The sequence below is a fragment of the Phodopus roborovskii genome, unplaced genomic scaffold (genome assembly GCF_943737965.1).
Source record: "Phodopus roborovskii unplaced genomic scaffold, PHOROB, whole genome shotgun sequence".
Taxonomy (NCBI): domain Eukaryota; kingdom Metazoa; phylum Chordata; class Mammalia; order Rodentia; family Cricetidae; genus Phodopus; species Phodopus roborovskii.
The window spans coordinates 17,540,064-17,555,581 of NW_026126448.1; the positions used below are offsets into that span (position 1 = coordinate 17,540,064).

The 15,518-nt window shown below is 51.1% G+C and overlaps 2 protein-coding genes across 2 annotated transcripts; one reads left to right on the forward strand and one right to left on the reverse strand.

The window, feature by feature from the left end:
• Positions 1-526: 526 nt before the first annotated feature.
• On the reverse strand, positions 527-2,189 carry Tssk3 (testis specific serine kinase 3). Its single transcript, XM_051188905.1, has 2 exons — positions 1,790-2,189; positions 527-1,244 (listed from the first exon to the last, which is right to left on the reverse strand). The coding sequence occupies exons 1-2, from the start codon at positions 1,932-1,934 to the stop codon at positions 583-585; spliced, it is 807 nt and encodes a 268-aa protein (XP_051044862.1). The 5' UTR covers positions 1,935-2,189; the 3' UTR covers positions 527-582.
• A 106-nt stretch (positions 2,190-2,295) lies between these two features.
• Positions 2,296-3,272, forward strand: Fam229a (family with sequence similarity 229 member A). The gene is made up of 3 exons (XM_051188913.1): positions 2,296-2,651; positions 2,731-2,877; positions 3,008-3,272. Exons 1-3 carry the CDS (start codon positions 2,515-2,517, stop codon positions 3,108-3,110), a joined length of 387 nt encoding a protein of 128 aa, XP_051044870.1. The 5' UTR covers positions 2,296-2,514; the 3' UTR covers positions 3,111-3,272.
• Positions 3,273-15,518: the final 12,246 nt, after the last annotated feature.

Sequence of the window (15,518 nt, forward strand, 5' to 3'; positions counted from 1 at the left end):
CCTGACCAGCCTCTTACCATGCCACAGAGGCCGGGAGGCCATCTCTGCATCCCAGATGCTTTTGCTTTTATTTGGAAAGCAAGTTGTAGCACCTGTGTGGTTCCAATGGGTCATTTCCCTCTTCTCTTCTCCCATTAATTTAGGGTCTAACTTAATGAACTTTAACTGAACACCTATAAACATCGTTTGAGAACCACTAATAAAAATCTAGGTAAGGGCTGGCGGTGGTGGCACACACCTTTAGTCCCAGCACTAGGGAGGCAGAGGCAGAGGCAGGCGGATCTCTGTGAGTTTGAGACCAGCCTGGTCTACAAGAGCTAGTTCCAGAACAGCCTCCAAAGCCACAGAAACCCTGTCTCAAAAAATCAAAAAAAAAAAAAAACTAGGTAATGCCCTTGGTTCCAGGGGGATTGTTAGAGGAAAAGATGCCTTGGCTTGTGGGTCCGCCTTGGGGAGGTGGAAGTAAACTGTGGAGTGAGTGAGTGAACTTAAAGTGTAAGATATATATCACCATTTTAGAAGCGGGTTTTTGGGTTTGCTTTCTCCCCCTACTTTATTGGGGAGGACTTGCCATTGCTTTTATCAAGTGCTTGCTAGCCATGGGTGCCAACTAACTTCTTCGATTGAAGGCCGGAGTATCATGTCTGGTTCCAGGAGCCGCTTGAGCAGGTCCTGGCATTCGGTTGAGATGCCCAGATGAGTGGGAAAGGATACCCCCTTCTGCTGCTGCCACAGCATCTTGGGGATATCTGTGTCATCAAAAGGTAGACTTGCACAGAGCATTACATACAGGACCACACCCATGCTCCAGACATCACCTTTCTTGCTATCATGGGGTATGCCCTGTAGTACCTCGGGAGCGGCATAGGCTGTGCTGCCACAGAAGGTCTGGCTCAACTCCCTGCGTGACTTGGGTAGCACCTTGGCAAAGCCAAAGTCGGTCAGCTTCAGGTTGAAGCCCTGCAACAAGGCGTTCTCACACTTAAGGTCCCGGTGGGCCACGCCACAGCCATGGCAGTAGCGAATAGCCTCAACCATCTGTCGGAAGAGGGCCTTGGCCCGGCTCTCGGGAAGTGGCCCTCCGTTCAGCACACAGTCAAAGACATCCCCTCCCTCAGCCAGTTCCATCACCAGGTAGATTTTTCCATCTGCCGACTCCAGCATCTCATACACACGGATGATGTTTTTGTGGTCCAGGGTACGGACAATCTGGAGCTCCCGAGGCAGGAATCTCTGGATAAACTCTGAGGGAGAAGCAAGGAGGCAAAGGGGGCTATCAAAATCAGAAGGGCCTAATTTCCTCCCTCCTGACTCCTGTTTTCTGGCTTCTGTACACCCACCATGTCTGTGTGTCCCTCCTTAACTCCCTCAATAGTATCAGATGTTCTAGCAGCAAGTATTCCTTTATTATTTCATTGTTAGCTCATCCTTGGACCTCCTCCCTGCAGCCCGTGAGACCACCGATAAGAGGGTGCTTGGAAACCAAAGCTATTGAACCCCAGGATTCTTCCCAGGAGCCCTGTCTTCCTGTCCCATTTCCACCTCTTGGCACAGGTTCCTGTCATCTTCTAGCCAACACCTTCAAGGATAGGAAAAACTGAAGCTCTTTGCCTTGTGCTTTGTGGATGTGGGAAGATGCAGCCATCCTGGATTCCCCACATCTCTAGGCTACTACAGGTCTCAGGACAGTAATGTGCTTGCTTTCTGTCGTTCTGATTAGAAGGGAAGAACTGTGAGAGCAACACCTGCCAGCGCTGGCTAGTCCACCCTCCAAAGGGCCCCGGCTCACCTTCTGGCCCTCCCATCTTGTCTATAATTTTAATTGCCACTTTTCTTTGATGTTTTTTGGAAAATGCTTCTTTGACTTTTGAGTAGGTCCCTTCCCCAATGGTCTTGCCCAGCTGGTACCCATTGGAGAGTAGAAAGTCCTCCATGCTGTGTAGCGCCTCCTTCTTGTCACCCTCTCAGCTCATGCTGCCTCTTCGAGGCAGCTCTACTCCACCATCGCCCTTGGCCTGCTTCTTTTCCCCCCAAGGACTTCATCCACAGCTGCCTCCAGGGCTAGAACATTCTCCGTCTGGACACAGCCACAGGTGGTGGGGAGGGAGAGGACCAGACATTTTTAAACTGCTGCCCAATTGTGATGTAAATGCTGTGTGACCCTCAGACAAAATGGGCAGTGTCCCTGCTTTCCCTCACCACCACCGGCAAAACCAGCCTCACTGAAGTCATTCATGAGTAAGGCACCGAGTGGTAACAGTGCCAGAGAAGGGGCCCGGCTGCCTGTGTAGGCCAGGGGTGCGGGGCTTCTCCAAGTGGGCTCGGTCACCCTCATCTCCGAAGTCTTCATCGAGCTGTTGGGGGATAGTGCAAACTGGTCACCAAGATGCGGTCGCCAGAACCCTCTGGCTTCAGGCCCTGGGCCCTCACTAAATGCCCGAATAGCCTGGGATAGCCTAGAATTCCAGCGAGGAACAGGCTGTGTGAGGTCAGCACCCTCAGACCGGGGTCACAATGCAGCCCTCCCCTTCGACGCTGGGGCCCCAGCGAGCAGCAGACACCTGCCAGGCTCCGCCTGGACCGGAGCGTCCTCCCGCGGCCAGGGCTCGGGCAGTTGCTTCCAGCCTGGGACCGGCCTCGGCCTCCGGCAGGTAAGCCACGACACAGGAGGAGGCACGGGCAGGGAGCGCCCAGAGGCCCTGAGCCGCCTGACCGCCACTCCCCGCGCAGAGCGCCCAGGGGCCTGGACATGAGTGCCCAGGAGACCCCACAGGGTCGAAGATTCCCCATTGAGGCCGGAGACTCCCCTGGCCTTGCCTCCGCCCCCGAGTCCCAGGACAGCCCGGAGCCTGTAGCTACGGATCATAACCCTGTCAGGTGAGGCCGATGCCCCGCCCCTCGGCCCCGCCCCATCGCCATCCCCAGGGCCCTACCCTGGAGGACCCCAGGCGCACCCCCTGGCACGCTCCAACACTATGCGTCCCCTGTCGCCTGCCGCTTTCGCCAGGCCGCTCCGACGCTGCCCGGGCTGCCACTGTCTGACGCTGCTGCACGTGCCCATCGACGTCTACCTGGCCATGGGCGGGAGCCCTCGGGCCCGTGCCACCTGAGCGCGCCTGCGCACGGCAGCTCCGCAGGAGCCGGGCAAGACGAGGCCAGCCGCGGGCCACCACGCTGAGGTCGCACGCGCCGAGCACGAGACAATGATGCACATTTTAAAATAAAAGAATGATGCACATTTTAATAAAGCACAGCATAAACTGTTCTTTCCACTTCGGGCTGGCCGTGTATGTGTATCCGTCGGATTGGGCCCACCGGCTGCTCTGCCCCAGCCAGTATCACAGGACTATCCCTTGGGCTGCCTTCTCCCTCAGACCAGCTCTCCACCCATCTCCGTTTCTCAGCCAGCCTCCCTCTCAACCTGTGGATCTCGACCCTTTGAAGGAGAATGACCCTTTCACAGGAGGTCGTTTAAGACCATAGGAAAGCCAGGCATTAGTGGCGCATGCCTTTAATGCCAGCACTGGGGAGGCAGAGGCAGGCAGATCTCTATGAATTTGAGCCCCGCTTTGTCTACAGTGCGAGTTCAAAGACAGGTTCCAAAGCTACAAAAAGAAACCTTGTCTCGAAAAAGCAAATAATAATTTTATGTTCGCGGGTCATCATAACACGAGGAACTATATTAAAGGGTCACAGCACTAGAAAGGTTGAGAACCATGGCTCTAGGGGGTTGTCACCCTTTTCTGAGGAATCCTCCTTGCTACTCGTTCTTTCCCCCTTCACCTGCAGAATACTCCAGTTGTCAGTCTCCCCTTCCCTGACCTGGGTTTCTCTGCAGGACACTGGCCGTGTACAGCAGTTCGGGACTGAAGCAAGGGAGGGACAGACGAGCAGACAATGTAGGGGAAAATAACAAAAGACTGACCACAACAAGTCTATGTAATTCCTCCACGCTAGAATTAGATTGAGCTCTCTGCTGTCCCTTGACCTGCTGTAGGGGTCAGGGGATGACCCCACCTGTTTGGACCTTTGGTTTCAATTAAAACTATCAGGGTTACTGATTGAGGAGAAAGTTATTTGAAAACTATCTTAATTTTTTTTTTAGATTTTAATTTTACTTTATGCGTATGAATGTTTTGCCAGCATGCATGGGTGTGGACCACATGTGTGCCTGTTGGATTCCCTGAACTAAGGTTAAAGATGTTTTTGAGCCACTGTGTGGTCGCTGGAAATCAAACCTGGGTCCTTTGCAAGAGCAACCGCTGCTCTTATCAACTAAGCCACCTCTCCAATCACCACCCACCTACCCACCCCCATGTTTTGTTTTACATGGCCTAGAACTTGCTTTGTTGATGAAGTTGTCTCTAAACTGGAGAGATGCACATTCCTGTGCTCCCTGAGTGCTGGGATTAAAGGTGTGCACCACAATTTCTGGCCCCTCAATTTTCCTCTTTTCTTTTATTATGTGCATTGGTGTTTTGCTATGGGTGTTGGGTCCCCTGGACCTGGTGTTGCAGACAGTTGTGAGCTTCCGTGTGGGTTGTTGGGAATTGAACCCAGGTCCTCTGGAAGAACAGTCAGTGCTCTTAACCACTGAGCCATGGCACCAGCCCCAACCCACCCACAACTTTCTTAATTACCTGTTTTATAGATGAGGAATTAAAGGACTCACTCAAGGTTTCCCGAATAATGGTTAACTCTGGAGCATACAACTATTCCATCTCACACTAAATGCCTTGAACACCCCCACCCCATAGCAGGAGCCATGACAGGAAGGTTCCCAGAAAGGAGCCCATTTAAGTGGAACACATTCCAATTTTGCTATTGTTGATCTATAGAAATAATGGTGGTGATGGTAATTATTTTAGGTTTTTTTTTTTAACATGTCGATCCCAGTTCCCTCTCCCTCCCTAATTATTTTAGATTTTTAGTTTTTTTTTTTTTTTTTTTTTTTTTTTTGTTTTGTTTTGTTTTGTTTTTGTTATGTTTGACAGAATCTTACTTTGTAGCCCAGGCTGGCCTTTAACTTTGATCTCCCTGACTCAACCTCCCAGTAAATTACAGATGTACACCACTACATCAGGCCCTATAATTTATTGGGTTTTTTTTTTTTCTCTTTAAATATGAAGATATGTGGGGCTGGAGAGATAGCTCAGTGGTTAAGAGCACTGGTTACTCTTCCAAAGGTCCTGAGTTCAATTCCAGCAACCACATGGTGGCTCACAACCATCTATGACATTTGGTGCCCTCTTCTGGCCTGCAAGGGATACATGCAGACAAAACACTGTATACAGAATAATTAAATCTTTAAAAAAAAAAAAAAAAAAAAAAAAAAAAAGGATATGTAACCTGAAGATCTAGTTTGATCAGCAGCCCCTTGAGATCTAGAGTAAAAATTACTAAAGTATCTTTCCCCTGACCCACATGAGGTGGGATCAGCCCCCTTGATAGAATACTTCAGACCCCATTGCCATCTGAAAAAGGCAATTTGTGTGTGTGTGGGGGGGTTGCTTTTGTTTTTTCTGGTTTGTTTTGTTTTTTTTCAAGACAGGGTTTCTCTAACTTTGGAGGCTGTCCTGGAACTAGCTCTTGTAGACCAAGCTGGTCTCAAACTCAAAGAGATCCCTCTGCCTCTGCCTCCCTAATGCTGGGATTAAAGGCAAGCACCACCAATGCCTGGCTGAAACAAGGCAATTTAATTTTTGGTTGGTTTGTTTATAAAAAATAAGAATAAAAACAAAAACCTAAACAGGGTCTAATGTATCTGGATATGACCTCAAACTCACCAGATAGCCAAGGCCAGACATAGGCCTGTGCCAAAGGCTTTGTGCCACCACAGTTTGATTTGTCGCTGGGGATCCAGCCCATGCCTTACACCTGTTAAAGAAGTGCCCTACCAACTCATCCTTTAAAAAAAAAAAAAAAAAAAAAATTTCAAGACGGTTCCTCTGGCTATCCTGGAACTTGCTCTGTATACCAGGCTGGCCTCAAACTCAGAGATCATCCTGCCTCTGCCTCCTGATTGTTGTTAAATGGTTGCTGTTTTTTCTTTTTTCTTTTTTGGTTTTTTGAGACAGGGTTTCTCTGTGGCTTTGGAGACCGTCCTGGAACTAGCTCTTATAGACCAGGCTGGCCTCAAACTCACAGAGATCTGCCTGTCTCTGCCTCCCAAGTGCTGGGATCAAAGGCATACACCACCACCGCCCAGCCCTTACCTAGATTTTTATTTCTGTTTTTTTAAAGACTGGTTTATCTTTAGTATATATGTGTGGAGTAAAGGCAGTTGTGAGCCATTGTGTGGGTGCAGAGGATCAAACCCAGGACCTCTGAGAGAGCAGCCAATGCTCTTAAATGCTGAGTCATCTTTCCAATCCCTTTTTATTTTTTAAGGAGGTTTTTCTATGCAAGTTTTGAGCCTGGCACTCTACCACCTTCTCAGAGCTGGGATTACAGTCACCACACCCAGCTAAAGTACCTTTGTTGATTTCCACGAAAGCTCTCCCAGGTGGTCCTTAAATGCTAGGCTCTGTGGACTCATCCAGCCCTGAAAGGCTGAATCCTTCCCATTCTCCCTTTTTCCTCTCATCTCTGGTAGCCCCGCCCTCTTCTCAACCTTCCTATTCTTTTAAAAAGACTGTTCAAATACTAAATAAATTTTAAAAAATGGTTTAAAAAACAAAACAAAACAAAAAAACCCTAAAACATAAGCGTTTTGTGCCACCACCTCCTGTACGTTTGGTTTGTAAGGGAGGCTGACTTTTGGCACTGACCTTGCCAAGACAGACTAGTTCTAGAACACCAGAGAGCCAGAGAAAGGGACATTCCAGGCAAAACACTGTGAGCAAAGGCTCTAAAGCAGGATGGCGGAAAGCAAGCTCAGGAATTTAAGTTCTCATGCTCTCATGAACTTTGTTCTGCAGACAGCAGATTAAGCCAGGCTCCATTCTGCTCTGCTCTTTCTTCCTACTCAGAAAAGCCTCCAGCTTCCACTCCAATCCTGAGTTCAAGTCCTGTCTCTGCCACTAGAGAGTGACCTTGGGCCACTATCTAAGCCTGAGTTTCCATGTGCATATCTGGAAAGCGAGGCTTTGGTAAGGCCATGTCTATATAGTACCAGACAGGAGGCTGGACTCAGCTAGCCTTTGAAAAAGTGAGGCTGCAATTGCTGGTACTCTGACCTTTGTTTTCAAGGGGCAGCAGAGAGCCAGGAAGCCAAGGATACTGTCACCAGTCTGTGGAAAGTTGGATCTGGAGCCTAGGAAAGGGACAGCTTCTAGAAAAATCCCCAGTTAGAAAGGCAGTGCTATATGCCTCATTCTCAAAGGTAAAGCTGCCCAGAAACTGTGGTACAGGACCCCCTGATCCCAAGCCTTAGCCTCTGGGCCTGAGCAATGACAAGGGACCCAGAAAAAGATGTTTGAATTGCTGCCTTCCCTGACTTCTCTCTCAGATACCTTATTAACCAGCCCCTCCCTAAGGGACCCCCTTTTAGAAGGAGGGGGCGAATTGAAGTACAGATGGACCCCCCAGGTTTCCATGGAGACGGCAGGGAAAGGGTTGCTGTGTCACCATGGCAACAATTGATGTCAGCACTATTTCCCATCTCTTGATATGAGAGGGGACAGCCACCCCAACCATGAGCAGATCCCCCACAAAGCCTCCTCCCCTTGCTGAGCCAATCAACTGAAGGGTGGACAGACTTAATATAGCATAGGAGGTGAAAAGCACAGGCTCTGATGTCAGTCAAACCTCAGTTCAAATCTTCGCTCTGCCTCATCCTGCCTATGTAACTCTTGAGCAGATTCTTTAACCGCTTCGGGCCTGATAGGAACAACCGGGGATGTGCCAGCCTCCATCCGAGGGCTGTAGGAGGTGCAGGTTACACACTGAGACTGGGCCACAGGAAGTGTGCAGTGATCACTTCTGTCCTGAGATCTGTCAGGGAGTGGTGGCTTTGCAGATACAGACTCAGTCAACCCCTAGTGGGGGCCTCAGGATGATCATGGACCAGACCCCAGGATGTGTGCTCATGACGCAGCCAGTGCCAGTGGAATTTCCAGGCTCTGAGGAAACCACAGATGTCACTTTCCCTGAAGCCCATCACATCCGGGCTCCGACCCAGCTTCCTCTTTGGCCTCCTCCTCCCTTCTGCCCTGCACTAAGCTTTGTCTGCAACCTTCGACTTCCTGAGCCTCTGTCAGCTCCTATAGGAAAAAAAAGATGAATGGGAGACCACAGGAAGGCAGGGGCCAACCCTGCACCAGGTAGAACAGATTGGACAGCACCGGGAAATGGTGTTCCACACCCACTAACCCTTCCCCACACACCACTGGGGACAGCCTCAGTTCCTGCCCCTTCCCTCAACCCCAGTCCAGGCAAACACATCCTGTTCAAGTTCCCCCAGCGCAATTCTAAGTGAGACCCTGTCACCAACCATCCAGACTCTTCAAGCAGCCCCAAGCACCCACTACGCCCTCCTTGCCCGAGCAGTCTCCTCCTCAAATCTCTTCAGTGAGATGTCACCTGTCCAGCCACATCAGATACCAGGCAGGTCCTCACAAAGCAATCTCCCTACCTTTTCTCTTTTCCTTTTCTTCTTCCTTCCTTCCTTTCTTTCTTCCTTCCTTCCTTTCTCCGCCCCCCCCCCACTCTGCCCCAGAAGTGGTTTCTCTGTAAAGCCCTGGCTGTCCTGGAACTCACTCTGTAGACCAGGATAGCCTCGAACTCAGAGAGCCACCTGCCTCTGCCTACTGAGTGCTGAGATTAATTAAGGGTGTGCACCACTATCCCCTACCTGTTTTGTATTTTTTGCTTGTTTAATCTTCCAGGCATGTGTCTCTTATGCTTGGAATGGCTTCTGTCAGATCCCCGCTTATGCCTCAAGTCTTTAACCAGTTTTTTGCTTCTCAGGAAAAACTACCCTGATCACCACCTCTTTCTTGTCTGTGTGGTCCCTGTCTGTGCACTCACTAAAGCGTAGAGCTGCCCTGTTCATCCCAACACAAGCTGGGACCTGGGGGGTGGGGGACATTCATAATCTGCATGCTAGATAGAGAATGACAGCTTGATACGTCCATAGAAGCCAAGCAAGGCCCTGGTATAGTGAACAGGTAGACTAACACAGCTGAATGGCCTAGCTGAGAGTCGGGAATGACTCACAAAAGGAAATGACACTTGACCAAGCAAGTCATGGAGGTGGGAAATGTCCAGGCACTAGCATTGTGAGAACTTAGTGCTGAAGAGACTACTATGGGCGACAGAAACAGGATGTGCTCGTGTTTTGGAAGAACAAGCCTGGCTGTCTATAGGGACAGATCACGTAGGGGATGAAGGGTGACAGCAGAGACAGGAGACTGTTGAGGCCCCCTCCCACCAGGTGGAGAGTCTTTGAGTCAAGTGTAGGTAGCATAAGAAGCCAGAGACCCAAGTCTTTCTAGTTGCTTAACTATGAAAAGAGAGAGACAAGGCAATCTAAGACAAAACCTGGAGACTGGGGAGATGGTTCAGCAGCTTAAGGGTGACTGCACCGGGAAATGGTGTTCCACACCCACTAACCCTTCCCCACACACCACTGGGGACAGCCTCAGTTCCTGCCCCTTCCCTAAGTTCAAATCCCTAGCACCCACATAAAAAGTTGGCTGTGATATTTTTGGGGGGCGTCCAAGACAGGGTTTCTCTGTGTAGCCCTGGCTGGCCTTGAACTCGATCTGTACATTAGGCTGGCCTAGAATTCAGAGATTCACCTGCCTCTGCCTCCTGAGTGCTGGATTTAAAGGCCACCACCACGGCCTGGCTGTGATTTTTTTTAACCTGCCTTTAACCCCAGCCCTGGGGTAAGTAGCATGAGGGTCACTGAGGCTTGCTGGCCGTGAGGGGCTCGTGTCTCGGGGGATAAGGAAGGGTCCACAGAATGTCCTCCTCTAGCTTCTATCTAGTGTGTGTGTACATGCACACACACACAGATACTTTTTCAAAGATAGGTGTGATGTACACACTTAGTCTCCAGAACCTTTCTCTAAATAAATAAATAGATAAACAAATATAAACCAGTCACCTGTGCTTTATACATTTCCTTTAAGATGCTTGCCTGGAGAGATGGCAGGTAAGAGCACTGGCTGCTCTTCCAGAGGTCCCAGGTTTAATTCCCAGCACCCACACAGCAGCCCCGATTACAGGAGACCCAACACCCTCTTAATCACCTTGGGCACCAGGTGAACGAGTACAGCACAGACATACATGCATGGAAAACACCACATACAGAATACAAATGAGTAAGAAAAGAGAACTGGAGGGATGGCTCAAAGATTAAGAGCACTGACTGTTCGTCCAGAGGACCTGGGTTCAATTCCCAGCACCCACATCTCACGAGACAGCTAACAACTGCCTGTAACTCAAGATCTGGCACCCTCACATAAACATACATGCAGTCAAAACACCAATGCACATAAAATAAAAATATTAAAAAAAAGAAGAAGAAGAAGCCAGCCAGTGGTGGCACACGCCTTTAATCCCAACACTTGGGAGGCAGAGGCAGGCAGATCTCTGTGAGTGTGAGGTGAGCCTGATCTACAGAGTGAGTTCCAGGACAGCCAGAGCTGTTACACAGAGAACCCCTGACTGGGGCGGAGGGGCAGGGAGCAAGAAGAAAAGAACCAGGCTTGGGCTTCTGGTTCAAGCAAGTATCTCTATGGGAAGCCTTGACTGCTGTGGGGAGGGGGCATGGCTGATGTGGTCACACTCCCCTGGAACCCTCCAGGAGGCAGGTAGGCATGGGGCAGAGGCCAGCTTGAAAGACAGCAGGGTCTCCGGCACACGCAAAGCATGGGAACCTAGGCTCAGGCTTTCTCATGCCCAGGAATGCCGCAGAGGTGGGTAGGCAGGATCATGAACCCGCCACACAGCAAAAGCTGCTAAGGCAGCAAAAAAGGAATGCAGAGCCCCAAAAACAGGAGCCCCAAAGTATCTCAAGTGGGAGGGAGGTTCTCCTGTAAGTGTGGAGTCGGCTACCACTGGGAGGTCAAGTCAGATAAGGGCTCCACGCATCCCTGGGATTTAGCAACAAGGAGATCAGTGATGGCCTTGAGGAGCTGTTCCCATGGAATGGTATGGGAGGGAGCCAGATTGCAGCAGGGAGAGACACACTTCTTCAAGAATGCTGACCTGTAGGGAGCTGGAGAAGGGAGTGGGACAGGAAGGCCTTCTGGTCTCTCAGAGATAGGCAAGACCAGAGCCTGTTTGCTGATGGGAAGGCGCCGTCCTGGAGGGAGAGGCTGAAAGGGAAGGGAAGCAGAAGGGGTTGGTAGAGGGAGAAAAGAGGCTCTAAATGTGGCTGCATGATGGGGAGGGGGCAAGTCAGGGCCTGTCCTGGACTCTGGGGCCTCAATACAGCTGCCCACTCTCTCCTGAAGCCTGTGTGAGTCACTATGGGCTAAATAGCCCAAACTGGCAGCGTGGTGAGGGAGCTAGGCCAGGACACTCCTCGGGATCTCCAGGTCAGGGAGTAGGGCCCAGCCTGGGCCCAGAGCCCTGAACCCCAAGCTTTGACCAGGACAAGGCCTCACAGCCCTCTCTCAGGTCAAGGCCACACAGACCTCTCTCAGGACAAGGCACACAGGTCTCTCTCAGGTCACGGGCACACAGGCCTCTCTCAGGACAAGGCACACAGGTCTCTCTCAGGTTACGGGCACACAGGCCTCTCTCAGGACAAGGCACACATGCCTCAGGTCAAGGCCACACAGACCTCTCTCAGGACACAGGCACACAGCCCTCAGGTCACAGGCACACAGACCTCTCTCAGGTCAAGGCCACACAGACCTCTCTCCTTCTCCCTTTCTCTCTCTCTCACGCTTTTGTTTTTTAGTCTCCTTCTCCAATCCCCAGTTTCTTCTTCAGCTAAAAGAATGAGTCAGAACAGATGGAGATGTTTAATCATTTGAGTAGTGGTGAAGAGAGGTATCGTGGAGTCTACCTCCTTTAACCTAACTGTGCAGACAGAAAAGGTTTGCCATGTGTGTCCCTGTGAGCACCGCAACTGGAGTGTGGGAATAGAAGCTGGACACCTCTGGGTAAAGTGGGGGGGGGTCTCTCTTTCCAGCACCCCACCCGCCCTTCCTTTAAGCCCTGGGCCTAAGGTGCTGGTGAACTTGGATGAACTTGAAGAGCCTGGTGGGGATTAGGTCCCACCAAAGATCAACTCAGACCCAATTCCATTCCCTCTGCCAACGGATGCCCAAATGGGTTTTCAGGCCTCCCCTAACCCTCCACACCTAGGCGGGTATTAAATGTCCAACACTGGGTCAAGAGAACCCAGGCGGTGAATTTTCTTGTCCCGGGAAGGACTGAGGGAAGGTGCTGACCCTGACCCAGTAACAGGTCTGGGGGGGTGGGATGAGGTGCCCAAGTCCTTGGGAAGAGGCAGGTTGGGGTTGGGGAAGCCAGGGTTTCCAATCCCCCTCTAAGTCCCTGTCTCTCTAGGTCGACTACAGTGATCTTGACCAGTGAAATCGGTGATAAAAAAAAACGTCTGGGTTGTATCTCCCGAAGCGACCAATCCCGCAATGCCTGGACCTGAAATGTATTTTGGGGGGTCGGTTCAGCCTGGGCAACTACTGACTGAGCCCGCAGCATCACCGCCTGCCGGGTGACGCCTGGCGCTGCCCCAAGTGCAATGCCCCTGCCACCCGCCTGGTCACCCGCCTCGGTGCACCGGTCCACTGGCTAGGGTGCCAAGCCGAGGAGGCACCAGGCGGAGGGTAGGGACTCTCGAGAAAGTAACCAAGGCCTGGACTCTCGGGGAAGGAGGCGGGGCCGGACCGGGGCGGATCCCTCGAGGAAGTCGCCAAGCCTGGGCAGGGAGCTGAGGCCCTCGGGGGTGGGAGCGGGGCCCCTCCGGGGATTCGAGCTCTTGAGGAAGGGCGCGGCCTGAGCCGGCTATGTGTCCTCGGGGAAAAGGGATGGGACTAGTTAGGGGCGGGGCCGAGAGAGGAGGTCTTGGGTGGGCATCCTGGTCCCCACCGTGTCTGCCCAGCTCCTGGCCCCTCCAGATGGAAGCACCGGCGGAGAAACGTTAACTACCAGTTTCTAGCAGTTTCTAGGCAGGAGGAAGACTTTCCCCGCGCCCGCCAGGGCGGGGTGAGGGGCGGGGCTTGGGCGGGGCCAGGTGGGGGTGGGGAAGGGCGAGGCAGAAAAGAAGTTCAACCTCAGTAGTTTTGGCCTCTACCGCACCAAGATTCAAAAAGTAGCTTCATCCGGGCATTAGCCTTTAATCCCAGCACCTGGGAGGCAGAGGTCACTTTTTTTTTTTTTTTTTTTTAAGAAGTAGGTGTGAGCCACATCCTGTGTGGAGGTCAAAGGACAACCTGTGGGAATCAGTTCTCTCCTTCTGCCATGTAGATTTTGGAAATTAAATTTAAATCGTCAGACTTGTCTGCAAATGCCCTTTCTTACCTTCTGAGCCATCTTTCCTGCACAAGAGCAGTTGATTTTTAAAGGCTGGCAAATATGGCTACTCGGAAATGCCTGTTTACCAAAGGAGCTCAGAACGGTTAATGAGCTGGAGAAATGGCTCTGCAGTTAACAGAACTTGCTGCTCTTCCAGAGGATCTGAGCTTAGTTCTCAATAAGCATGCCTGCTAATCACAATCTCTTGTAACTCCATCTCTAAAGGACCCTACACTCTCTTCTGACCTCTGGGGGCATGTTCACTCCAATGATACACACTCAGATACGCATATATACCCATTAAAAAAAACAAAAGAGTCTGGATTGGTGGCACAAGCTTTAATCGCAGCACACCTTGAGACAGAGACGGACATATTTCTGAGTTCGAGGCCAGGCTGGCCTCCAGAGTAAGTTCCAGGAGAGCCATGGCTACATAGAAGTACCATCTCCAAAAATAAGAGTCCCAAACATAATGCCAGCTGTGTGCCCAGCACAAGGAATCTAGGGACCAAGATACGCTCAACTGTTATCCAGGTAGGCTCACAGCAAGAGTGATCCCAGCCCAGGGCCTAGTAGGCAAGATAGATGGCCAAAGAAAAGAGAGTGGCTCAGAGCTGGCCTGAAGGACACTGTGAAGGCAATCCTCCTGAGTGTCTGTGTGTGAGTCACATTTCCATGTAGCTCTGAAGTCTGTATATCTGAGCTGCCTCTGGTCTTTACGTCCATTTACATATTGGTCCTGTTTTGGTAGCCTGTCAGGTTTTTTTATTTTCTCCACCAAGTTGTTGGGCTTCACACTGGTAAGACAGTTGAGGTCCCTGTTTCCCTAGAGCTTATGCTTCTCTGGGAAACAGGCCATAAAAAGATATCAGAGATAGATAAGCAACCTGTGTTGTGTTTGAGAACAGGGATGGGCCAGGTGCTGCTTCATGCAGGAGCAGCAAGGACTATCTTGCTCACAGGTCTAGACAGTGCCTGACACATATTGGACTCGGTAATGTTGAATGACTATATCGGTTTGTCGGGAAGTTGTGTCAGCCCAAAGACTGAGGGATCAGCCATTTCTAGCCCTTAGGGAGTGTTATAGATGGAGGTAACAGCATGTCTGGTGGGCGACATACCTGTGGCATAGCCTGTATCCTGTGGCTCTGCTTCTGTCTGCCTTCTCTGTGATCTCAGGGGACATGGATTGGGTTTTAAAAGGCCATGAGTGTCCCTAGGACAACTGCCCGGATGATTTACTCCAGAAGATTGGCCTAGTCACAGACTGACCCGATTTTTCCCTGGAGGTAGTCCTACCCGGAAGTACACTTAACTTTTCCCACTGGAAGCAACCCTCCCCTGAAGAGGATCAGTCCCAGGACTCTGGCTGCTTTCCAGAGTAGCATCCTGCAACCCTGAAGGAAGTCCTTGGTCCTGTTTAACCACAGCCCCTGCTGAGGCAACCCCAGCCTTTCCTGTCATGTTGCCTTGTGGGCAGAGGGGAGGAGATGGGCTGGCTTCGCAGTAGCAGGCTCTGTCTAGACAGAAAGTTCAGAGAAGACCTGACAAGGTTGGGAGTGACAATTGCCTGGAACTCCTGGGAGGTGATTGATCATACAAACATCCATTGCAACCAAAGACCTCACTTATGAATGGGAACTTGGCAAGGTGCGGAGGAGAAGGGATGACATTAGCAACGGCCAAGGTGGAGATTTAGTTCTGTCTTTCACCTGTTTCTGCTCTCAGCATCATCTCCACCTGTAGAAGAGAACCATCGACAGCTAAGTGGTCCTCAGATGAGGAGCCGGAGGCCCATGCACAGACACTGAATGACTCATCCAAAGACATTAGCTCTTCTGTGGCAGGGCTGTTGGAGCGCAGGTCACCTGGAATGCTCAACTGGACTCCCTGTGCCTTGCGGTTCCAGAAGCATGTCACAGGTGTCTGCTTTCCTGTGGGGACACAGACCTCAGGCTGTTTGCATGATGGTCCTGAGGCTGGCCTGTGCCAGGCCGAAGATGAACAAAGGTGGCCCGGGAGCCCCTCATGCACAATCGATCAGATGTCCCCTCTCTATGATGATTACCGCCTCCTCC